At 38.2% G+C, this 12,354-nt stretch overlaps 1 protein-coding gene across 3 annotated transcripts in view; it reads left to right on the forward strand.

Annotated features, from left to right (window-relative positions):
- Positions 1-107: 107 nt before the first annotated feature.
- The window catches only part of ftz-f1 (ftz transcription factor 1), a 52,768-nt gene continuing 40,521 nt past the window's right edge, over positions 108-12,354 (forward strand). For all 3 annotated transcript variants that reach the window (XM_089468917.1, XM_018005931.2, XM_089468918.1), the window contains exons 1-2: positions 108-1,170; positions 3,161-4,475. In XM_089468917.1, the coding sequence (XP_089325043.1) occupies positions 3,275-4,475 (1,201 nt within the window). In that variant the 5' untranslated portion in view covers positions 108-1,170; positions 3,161-3,274. The remainder of the gene's footprint in view (positions 1,171-3,160; positions 4,476-12,354) is intronic.

A 12,354-nucleotide genomic window follows, 5' to 3' on the forward strand; every position in this document is an offset into this window, starting at 1 on the left:
CAGTTTCGAAAGAAAGAATAGCAACAAAATCAACAAAAATTGAAACGCAAGATGAAAATGTGTATTAATATACATAAATGACTAGTAGCACCAGCTGGAGCTATGTAATTTAAATAACGGTGGTGGAAGTTTTGTAAAGCTATCACATACCTATGTATGTATGTACACATTTATTTGTATATGAACGCTGATATAGTTTTTGTTCGGTCATAGAATTGGAGCAAAGTAGCTAAAAAAACAAAATTAAAGCGCCCCCTGCCAGCAAAACGCAAAACAACAACAGCACGTAAATGTTTGTAATTATATGTGTATAACTGAATACACATGTATGCGTGCGTCGTTCTCATGTGTTCGTTCGTTTGTGTGTATAGGGAATTGCAATTTGTTGTTTTTGTAGGAAGAGCTTTTCGCTTGTTGCGCGTGCTCGCCTTTTCCTTCGTTTCGTTCTCGTTACTGCCGTTGTGCAAGAAGTTTTCGCCGTCTGGCTCGGCATAATTGCAATAAATTTGCTTTTTTTTTTACTTATACACATGCATACATACATAGAAATAAGCAATAAACACCGATGCCATCGTCGCCCCATGCAAAAACAAATTCCATACGCGAAAGACAACAGCAAGAGCGAATAACGAATAGGCAAAATGAAAACGAAAGAATCAACAAAATTGGCGCAGCGCAAATAAGAAGAACATATACAAGCGACGAAAACAACAAGAATAATAAAAGTGAGCGCAACTGTGGTTGTGTGTGCCACAAAAACTAAAAATATGTTGAAAAAGCTCTTGACGACGACTTCGCAGCTGCTGCTGGCGCAGGCGGAAACTGCATCAGTGCTGCTTGTAGCAGAGAGATCGAAGCTACAGGGACAGCATGAATCACGATAGTTCTTCTTAGTGCGAATAACCGTGTGAAGTGTGCAAACAAATAGAGGAGGCGAACGGGCCAACAACAACACCGGCAAGAATAGCACTTTTGCTTTCGGTCCCAACTGGTTTTAAGAACGACAATAAGAAATATCACAATAAACTGTGCTCCCCAAAAGTCGTCAGAGTAGTATCAGCGTTTTTGTTGTGATCTGTTAAGCTGTTGATGTGGCGGCGCATGCGCTGCAGCAACACGTTGCTGCCGACGCCTCAAAAATAAAGCAAATTTATTGAGCATGAATGGAAGGTTTGTGGTTAATATTATTGTACTCTGTTTCTTTACACTGTATGACCCGCCCGCCATAACGAACTCTCAGATCTATAGAATATTTTTATACGTATTCAGTGAAATGAATATATTGTTTTCTTGTCCGTGTTAAGATAAATATATATGAAGACTTGCTTTAGAGCCCCGAGAGTTAAAACTGGAATATGTATAAATATATGGCAACCATGGCAAATTTACTCAATTGAGTATCCTGTACTGTATATTTGTGTCTTTTAAGGATTTGAGCATTAGCAACTAGTCAACTTGTTATCATATATGTCAAAAAAAAAAGGTATTCTATTAGAGTTATATATTCTTACATAGTTTTGAGCTGAGCCGGATTAACAAACAGACAGATAAGGTAGTTGCCTGAGGCCCCCGAAAAATGAAATAAAATTTTCTCACAAGTATATGCCAGGGTGAAAGATAACGAAAACGATGGCAACGGGCCTGTTGAGAGCGAATCCGGCCCTGGGCTTGCGGTTCCTTGATCTCGTGCTCTGCACACACATGCGTAACGGATGCGATAATCACAATTGTGAAGTGTCAATTGTGAAGTCTTTGTGACATGCACCACTGTGTATGGCAATGAGGAGCATAACTTGGCCATCCTGGTGAAGACTTCTAAATTTCCTGACCCCAATTTAAATCTTTCATAGTCCACTAACAGGTGTATATGTACAAAATAGTTAGGACACTGCCTTTTTTTTTAAATTTATTTAATTGTTGAGTCCGTACAATGCAAATATAGTAGCTTAACAATACAGTTAGAAAACATTATAAAGAGCCTAACCTTCTGATATGCACAGGAGGACTTATAAATATTCAAAATATTAGTAAACTAAAATTATCTAATAATTTTAGCAAACCCAATCGTTTGTCGCCTTAGTGGCCTCGCAGGGAGCAATCTTCTCGCTAGTCTGTAACGGTGGCTAGCCAGTATGTCACTACATCTGCTAGTGTGTCACCCAATCTATTCCTTCACTGTATACAGTTTCAGATCTCGATACAGGGTAGAGCCGCGCACATTCCATGGACAGTTTGTGATTTGTCGCAACACCCGATTGTGCAGGACCTGTATGCGTTTATAGTTGGATTTTGCGCATATTCCCCAAATCTGCACACCGTAGAGCCAAATCGCTCTCTTAGCTCTTAGTAACATGGTTCTTCGTCCGTTAACCAGCCACCGCAGTTGTTGCATGCTTTGCCCTCTTAGCCGCAGGTGAGAACCAAATTTTAGGCGCTTGTCAAGGGTGATGCCAAGGTACTTTGCCTGCTAAGGTTGATCCAGTGTTTCTTCACCTAACTGTATAGGCTGGGTGTGACTAATGAAGGTTTTCAGGGTTAAGCATTGGTTGGTGGTCGTCCATGGGTTTATTTTCAAATTCCATCTCGTACACCAAGCTGCTAGTGTATTTAAATAGCTTTCCACTCCATTTGCTGCCTCAGTGTGATAGTTAGATAGTTAGTCAGTGTGATAGTGCTATAGTTTTCTCGATATACAACTATTTATGGATTTTAGTTATTAAAGTACTTATAATCTCTATTGATATTGTAGGTATGTATGTACGTACATATATATATTTTAATGTCTGTGAAGTCCACAATATCGAACAACTTCAAACCTTGGTTTTAACAATTTATACAGACAGGAAAAATATGGTTATATATGGGAACAATATATACATTTTTCAAAAAGGAAGATTTGGGCAAGCGGGTAGTAAGCAACGGAACATTTGAGTTGAATGCTTGGCGCGTATTGATTTGAGGTACTGTTGATCGAGCCTCCAACACAAACTTGAGTGGAGCCTAATGAACGGATTGTATGTGTTGTAGAGGTCTTCGAGATGTGTTGTTTGGTTAGGTCTCTGACTTTAACTTCCAACTCCCTTATAGCGTTTTTCTGCATTTTTTGTATTTAAAAATATTGTACTTTTTATATAATTTATAATACCTTGATTTCTTTTAGTTGGAGTACAACGACTACTATAGTTACCTGTCCAACCGCATCAATTACACATCACTAAAACTTTAAGGAAAACAAAAATAATTAAGAGTACATCCCAGAAAGAAACATTTTACTATGGAAAACTTTAATGTACCTCTTCTGGCCGAAAGCAGTGGCAGTAGTATCGTTAGTTATGCCAGCGGCAATAACGATAGCAACAACCAACATCGTCAACACCTACAACAGCAACCACCGCAGCATCATCAGCAACAATTGCTGCCTCTTCATCATAAGGATCAGATGTTGGCCGCTGGCAGTAGTCCGATATTACCCTTCATTAACTATGCGCAGTTGCAAAAGGACACTCAGTCCAATCCTGAATCTAATCCAGTGGCTGGCAACTTTACCTCATTGCAGGCCATCGACAGCTGTCATTTGGATGTTGCTGTATCTTTGAGTGGACTGTGCGATCGGATATTCGTCAGTCCAAATCCGCATAGCAGCAACAGCACGAACAACAATCCTGCCGATGTCAAGGTATCAGAGCCATCTAGTGGTAACAATGGTCCGCTTATATTAGAATCAGTCACAATGTCATCGTTTGCCAATATACTGTTCAACAGCCGCAACAACACAAGTACCACTACCATTACCAATACCAATACTAATACCAATACCAATACCAATACCAATACCAATACCAATACCAATACCAATACCAATACCAATACCAATACCAATACCAATACCAATACCAATACCAATACCAATACCAATACCAATACCAATACCAATACCAATACCAATACCAATACCAATACCAATACCAATACCAATACCAATACCAATAACCCAACCATGGTTAACATTGAATCGCTCAATAGCATTGATCCACTGCTACTCCAAAAGTCACATCCAGTAGTGTACCACCAGCTAAATCCATTGAAAAATGGATCCGTCTCAACACGTGTTGTGAGCACATCTGGACTTTTAAGCTCCACAACAGCACAGCTGTTGGAGTTTGACGTAGTACCGAGCAGTAACAGCAAGGACGTGGTTGTGGCAGCTAGCAATGGAATGGCCGACACAACAACAACAACACCAGAGGCAGGAGCAGCAGCGGATGTGACATCAGCCCATCGAAGATCGCTGCATAGCATCGATGAGCTGGCGGCCAGTTCGTGTGACGCAACGAAAGTCAACACCACAACTATTACAACACAGGTGCAACAGCACCAACAACATCAAGCAGGAAATCTCAGTGGATCCAATATTAGCTCCGATGATGAGTCTATCTCAGAGGATGAATTTGGTCTAGAGATCGATGACCAAGGGGGTAAGTAGGTCTGATTTCAATGATTAATTCCGGAATTGGTTTAAAACGTTGGCAATATTCTGGATGAAATAATACAAACAAAATAAAAATTCTAACCGGCAAATGCAAATGGATTAATAAAAGCAGCATCCTAAAAAGGCTATTAACAGCGTAAAATATCATCTTACGGAAACGAAATCTACAGAAGTGCAAATACAACTCAATTGAATTATTTTATTCAATGGTACTCAGTACCACTTGCTATAAAACTCTACGAAAAGATATATTGCTGGAAGTTAACTGTTAATACACATACATACAAATAAGCAGATAGTTTAACGAGCGTGATTTTAGGTCAGGGGAAATAACCAGATCCCCAGATCCCAGATACATGTGCATTATTGTTACATCTGCAATTTCTTGTTACATACAAAAAAAAAAAAAAAAAAACGAAATAAAATTATTAATTTTCATTGATAATAAAGGAATATTATAAGTTACTGAAAAATAAATGAAAAGCACGTACCGCAAGTGGTATGAAGAAATGTTCCAAATGTCCTGCCTGTTACATACACTGCGCGTCATCAGGTTAGCGCCCCCCTTTACACTCAACCTCTAAGCTAAATAAAATCTAAACCATCAGAGCTCCATCTTTGAAATTTTTTTACTTTATTCTCCGTTTATTTCTCTTTAAAATACAAAAAGAATGGCTACTGTAACATTAAGGATTATTTTTAAATAATTTTATTTGTAAAATGTACAAAAAACATGTAACTAAAATTTGGTCATCAGATTAGCGCCCCCTGCGCTAAATTCTATTTATTTAAGCTAATGACCAAAAATAACACCTGTATTTTAAGCTATTGTTATTTTTAAGCAATATTAGTAGTGCGTAGTGCCGTTTTTTGTTTGAAATTACTTCAAAAATTCGATTAGGAAACGAATTATAAAGTTGTTCAATATTATTCAAGGACTAAGCGTGTTCAGTATCTTCGATTAACTCTGTCTTTGTACTATAATGCTTTCCGGACTCATATACTTTCCTGACCAACCATCCCCAGACGTTTCCAATGATATTAAGGTCGAGTGAGTATGGTGGCCACTCCATGAGATCAATTTTTTGGCCCTGAATCCAGGACTTCAGGGATTTGGATTTGGATTTGGAGCATTATCATGCTGGGAAATCTAATGCCGGTTTTCAGACAGGTTATAGAAATGCGGAACAGCAGTTTTAAACACCGTGTTATAGTCCTATGCGTTCATGCACGATGTCAAAAATTGAAGCTTACAAGCGCTGTAGTAAGATATTGCATCCTACACCAATGCCACACCACCCCCCCGCCGCAGCGTCTTGGAAACCGTTCCAAATAATGTTCTTCTATGAGTAGGTCAAGGATATAATAATTATATCCATCAGTTCCTTCCAAATTCAATTTTTCTCATCAGAAAAGACAACATGCTGACCACGTCATGTTCGCCCGGCCAAAATTAATGCGTATTTCTTTTCTCAGCATATCGACTGGTGTTTTTTTTTTTTACATTCTGTTTCTTTAGGTAATTAACTTTCCTTATTGCTCTTTGGACCGTTGATAAGCTCGTCTTAACACCGATTTTATCCCTAATCTTGGTGGTCGATTCATGGGAATTCGAAGCTTCCCGAACTAATGCTCTTCTATTTCCTTCTGAAATCGCTTGATTATTGCCGCTTATATAGTTTTTTCCCTATTTGTAAGAAAATTGCCACTTAGTTTTCTGTTTTTTCCTGTTTTTTCAGCAATTTTATGGTTGCATAGAGTAGATTCAAAGTATGCCTCTATCTTTGATTTTCAACCAAAGATAAAACTGTTTCTTTACCCATACTATAAATATATTGAATGCTTTGAGCTTCACAAAAAATTTGGTGTGTGTAATTGCCAAAATAAGCAAGATAATCACAATTGCATTTGGGGGCGCTAATCTGATGACGCAAAATAATTGCACACATTTTTTGCGAAAATAGAGAAGAATAGAAAATAAAACATAACGGGTTTTCACTCGCGCTTTTTTTTGGTATGAGAGACATCTCATATGATGATAATGAAAAAAAAAAAAAAAACCAAGAAGTTGCGTGCAATAGGCAAAGAGAAAAACGTAAAAGAAAATGAGTGTAAGGGGGGGCGCTAACCTGATGACGCGCAGTGTATATGTCATACAAGCCAATAATACGCTGGAATTCTTACTTTCATGTGCCTTGCAAACAATACTTGAATTGCTAAGACAAATTCCAAATTTATTGGTGGAACCCACAAAACTTTAATAATAAAATAGTCAAAGTGTTTTTTCAAAACAGCGAATTCGAATTAAAAGAAATGAGCACAAACACTTATATAGGCTGGAAATTAAGCTACTCATTAGGAATGTATAAAATGCCATTGCGCACAGCAATGCTATAATACATAGCTGATTCGCTATAGTTTAACAATATCTCGTTTACATGATGCAGCTCCGTCAGCAATCGCACGCAATTGCAATTTACAAGTACATTAGTAATTGTAGATGACCTGCTTGTGGCTGACATTGAATAATGTCAGGCGTCTCGTCGCCCACTTAACTGACCTTCACTATATATATATATATATATATATATATATATATATATATATATATATATATATATACATACACACACAGGCGCAGATTTTCTATTGGAAAACTCACCGCAGGGGTGTCGTTGCAGTCCTCAGAATAGTGGTCAACATGGAACAAGGTCGCTATGCTTTAGAATTATGGTCAAGCACAAGCTTATTCAAATACCCTGCACTTTATTCAGTGTGTAAGAGGCTCATTCAAGCTTATATCAAAATAAAAGTCTGAATAAAAAAATAGCGAAGAAGTGTTACATTTCGCTATATTAAGATTTAGATGTATAAAGTATAGGGTATCTCAAGCTGATTCTCGAGTGGCGTACATTTGTCTTTTGTTCTGTTTTGTAAAATAATTTAGAGATTGGGCACAAGGATGCGAACACACACATACACACACTATAAGAACACATGCAGTGAAATTGCATTTCGATTGGCTGCCACATGTTCTGTGTGTGTGTGTGGCTTGTGTTTACTATATACGTTCTCTCTCTTTGTCTTTATTGGTCTATACATACTTTGCGCTCTCTAGTTTTATGTTCTGCCTCAGTTGGTTTTACACCGTTTCGCCGCCCACTGCAACGCCGGCTGACATTGACACAGATTATTGTAATGTTTGCGAAGCCGCCGTCGACAACTGACGACGCTGACTGAGCTGTTCGATAATCGGTCTGCTGCGTCTATTGCTTACCTCAGAGGATTTAAATGGGTCAAAGTCAACCGCTTGTTGCTGTTTTCGCTGCACTTTAGAAATAGCTAACGAGGTCACCGACAACGCAAATTGGGGCATCACATTGTTGTGGGTAGTGCATAGTTGTAGTTGCTGCTGCTGTCGCTGCTGTTTTCCTCGGTGTTATAAATTCATTACAAGGTTCTACGTAGTTGCGTCTGAAGAGGCGCGATAGAGACTGTGTCAAGGTCAAAGCTGTATGTCCTTGCCTGTGTCGGACTCGTTTTTGGGGCAAGGGCAAATAATGGAAATACTATATGCTGCACTTATACCCTTCAAGCTTGCAACATGGTTAAATTTTGGACTAAAATATGCTTAACTATGATTTAAATGAAGGCAGGATCAATATTTCTAAATCAATTGACAAATCGACAAAAAAAATCATATTATATAGAACATATTAAACTATCAGCCCTCAATTTTTTGAGCTTAACTAGAAAAGACACTTCTAAACGGATTCTCCTAATAAAGATATAGATATATCGCTCAAAATTGTTGAAATATATCAAACTTCAAATGTAAACCGCACTCTGTAATTGAAATATAACAAGTAAGAAAGCTCTAGTCGAGACGGCTCGACTACGAGATCCCCTGAATCCTTCGAGCAATAGCTATTTCAATCATTTTTCGTGTCTTTCTACTTACACAAGACACACACACACGCGAATACACACACGCACCCACGTCTAAACACGCATTGGCTGCAGTGTGCGCTTACTATGGGAATTTAATTGTTAAATAACTTTTCTTGTGGATGGACTATCTTGATGAAACTTTTATATTATGAATATAACATAGATATGCATGTACTTGCCAAGGCACAAGTCTGTAGTATTTGAAATACGCCTTTTACAATGCTGAGGGGGTGAATTAGAGGTGGGGGGTAAATTTTGGCAAAACCTGAAGTATACATACAAAATTTGGAGACTAGCTTTAAAGATGAAGGAGATATAAATTTACTACTGGTTTTCGATTATGTTTTTAATCGATAAAAAATAACGGGGCAAGTTATCGATAATTAAAACAAAACTCGATATGCGCGTGTCAAGTCTCTAACTCTTATATCTTCTGAGATCGACGCGTTCAAACATACGGACAGACGGAGAGAGCTAAATCGACTCAGCTCGTCGCCCTGATCAAGAATATATACACTTTGTAGGGTCTGCCACGCCTGCTTCTGCCTGTTACATATAACAAAACCATTATACCCTGATTTCCCATTGAAAATGGGTTCAGGGTATAAAAATTATTCAGAACTAATATATGTACAGTCGACTCTCGTTATTTCGAAATAAAAGGGACTCTTAAAATATTTCGAATTGTCGGGTGTTTAACCATATGAGTACGAATTACCGCGTCTTAGCAATGATTTTTAGTTCGAATTACTGAGTGATAACTTTGAATTAATGAAAGGTTCGAAATAACGCAGGTTTGAAATAACAAGAGTCTGATGTATATGTATATGTACAATCTCAAGGATACGACATTGAAACTGTTGAATACAAATTCAACATTCTATATATTTAATAAAAATTTGTATTTAATTGTATTGTGCAATATTTATTTAGATAATGTTTCAAGGTGAAATGCGACTCAAATCGGTGAATCGGAACCAATATTAACAACTATAAATGCAACTTGAATTTCGTTTTTATACCCTAAACTCATTGAAAATGGGAAATCAGGGTATAATGGTTTTGGTTGAAATGTATGTAACAGGCAGAAGGAGGCGTGGCAGACCCCATAAAGAATATATATTCTTGATCAAGGCGACAAGCTGAGTCGATTTGGCCCTGTCCGTCCGTCTGTCCGTATGTATGAACGCGTCGATTTCAGAAGATATAAGAGCTAGAGACTTCAATTTTCTTTTTAAAATGTCCGTATTTACAGCGCGTATATCGAGTTTATCATTAAAAATCGATAACTCCTCCCGATCGTTTTTGTCGATAAAAATCTTATCAAAAATCAGTTATAAAACAAGTAAGAACGTTGCAGTCGGGCGTTACCGACTGCGGAATACTCATTCACATCCCATCAACAATTTAGTAGTTAAGTTTCGTTCTAATACTGTAGAATATACAGGTTTTTCCGATTTGCCACGCCCCAACTGGGCGTAGACACCTCATTTTTGGTCAGTTTTTAGAAAGAGATAACGTTACCCTAACTGCAAAGTTTGAATGCTTACCCTAAAAAATGTGAAAATTACAGGGTATTTTTCGATATGCCACGCCCCTAAAGAGGCGTAAAAATTATTTTTGGGGAATCGATAGAGGAGGCTACCAGTAACTCAACTATCCAAATTTGAAGCTTCTAGCTATTTTACTTTAGGAGATATAAACTTTTGCGGTTTGCCACGCCCCCTGTGGGCGGACATATATCCGACAAAACTTTTTGGTCTTGGGTGATCAGTCCGAGTATATATACAAAATTTGAGGTCTCTGCCATCAATAGTGTCCAAAATATAGGAGAATTTAAAAAATCACTATATCTTCAGGTCCGATTTGCCACGCCCCCAACGGGCGTAGACTTATAATTTATCTTCAGACTTTATAGAATCATACCATTAGCTGACGGGCAAAATTTCAGCATTCTAGGTTTATAACTTTAGGAGATACAGTTTTATCCGATTTGCCACGCCCCCAATGGGCGTAGATATATCCGCCATAGCTCGTGATCTTGGGTGGTCAACGCGGACCTACATACCAAGTTTCAGCTTTCTAGCTCTTCAACAAACATGATTTCTGGTATATCGGAAAATGCATTTTCCGATTTGCCACGCCCCTAGTGGGCGGATCGGGAAAATTTTAACACTTTATAAATCGGAGATATACACGAGTATGTGTTCCAAATTTCAAGTCTCTAGCTTCAATAGCGCCGAAATAGATTGCGTTCATACGGACAGACGGACAGACGGACAGACGGACAGACGGACGGACAGCAAGACGGACATTGCACAAAACCAATATACTGATTCACTTTCGTGAATGAGTATAATTAGGGTTCATGGTATCTCCTAGTCGAGCAGTCTCGACTAGAGCTTTCTTACTTTTTTTAAATTACTGTTGTTCGAAACGATGCGGTGGTGCTTTAGTCTGAAGCGCTGGCTGTCTTTATTTTAGTTATTTTGACAAACATGCTATTTGGCTTGGGTGCGAGTTCAAATCCCGCGGAAAACTCTTTGTAAATTGCAAATTTTTTTTATTTTAGCTTCTTTTATATTTTTTAAATTTGATAAAAATATTTCTTTCCATATTATGAATATCTATTAAGCTTACTTTTATGTACAAATACATAAATAGATGGCTGACGCATATAAATGCCGCGATTCGGGCACTATAAATGGCACTATAAAGGCCCCAAGTGGCCCTAGACTTGTAACCTGGATGCAAAATTTTAATCCTTACGCTCAAAAAATTTGAAAATTACAGGGTATTTTTCGATACGCCACGCCCCTAAAGAGGCGTAAAAATTATTTTTTGGGCATCATAGAGGACGCTACCAGTAACGTAACTATTCAAATTTGAAGCTTCTAGCTCTTAAACTGTAGGACATATGGGCTCGTTGGACTTGGGTGGTCAACCCGCGTATATATACCAAATTTCAGGTCTCTAGCATTCGAAAAATCACTATATCTTCAGGTTTGATTTGCCACGCTCCATCTTTATAGAATTTAAACATCAGCTAACGTGCAAAATTTCAGCATTCTAGGCTTATAACTTTAGGAAATACAGTTTTATCCGATTTGCCACGCCACCAATGGGCGGAGATATATCCGCCATAGCGTGTGATCTTGGGTGGTCAACGCGGATCAACGTACCAAATTTCAGCTTTCTAGCTCTTCAAAAAACATGATTTCTGGTATATCGGAAAATGCATTTTCCGATTTGCCACGCCCCTTGTGGGCGCATCGGGAAAGTTTTAACACTTTATAAATCGGAGATATACCCGAGTATGTGTTCCAAATTTCAAGTCTCTAGTTTCAATAGCGCCAAAATAGATTGCGGGATGAGTTATCGATTTTTATACCCTGAACCCATTGAAAATGGGAAATCAGGGTATAATGGTTTTGTGAAAAAGTATGTAACGGGCAGAAGGAGGCGTGGCAGACCCCACAAAGTATATATATTCTTGATCAGCGCGACGAGCTGAGTCGATATACATAGCCCTGTCCGTCTGTCCGTCCGTCCGTATGAGTGCGTCGATCTCAGAAGTTATAAGAGCTAGAGAGCTGAAATTTGGCATGCATACTCGTGTGTACCATACGCAGTACGAGTTTGCTTTATTTTTTCGATCATTCATCCGATAACTTTTTTATCGAGAATAATCGAAAAATTGATTTTGTTTTTTTAGCCTAATTTGAACACTTTTAGACCTGGAGTCTTCAAATTTGCGTTGTATATAAAGTTAACCGATACAAAGATTTTGTAATTTACAGATTTTGGATACCACGCCCCCTTTCCCCCCGCATTTCAAGTACTAGAGACTTGTGCTTTGGAATGTACACCCATATTCATCATATGATTACACTCTGAAAGTTTCATTAAGATCT

This window comes from Drosophila arizonae, chromosome 4, assembly GCF_054131065.1.
Source record: "Drosophila arizonae isolate 15081-1271.41 chromosome 4, UAZ_ARI_1.0, whole genome shotgun sequence".
In the NCBI taxonomy this organism is placed as follows: Eukaryota; Metazoa; Arthropoda; class Insecta; order Diptera; family Drosophilidae; genus Drosophila; species Drosophila arizonae.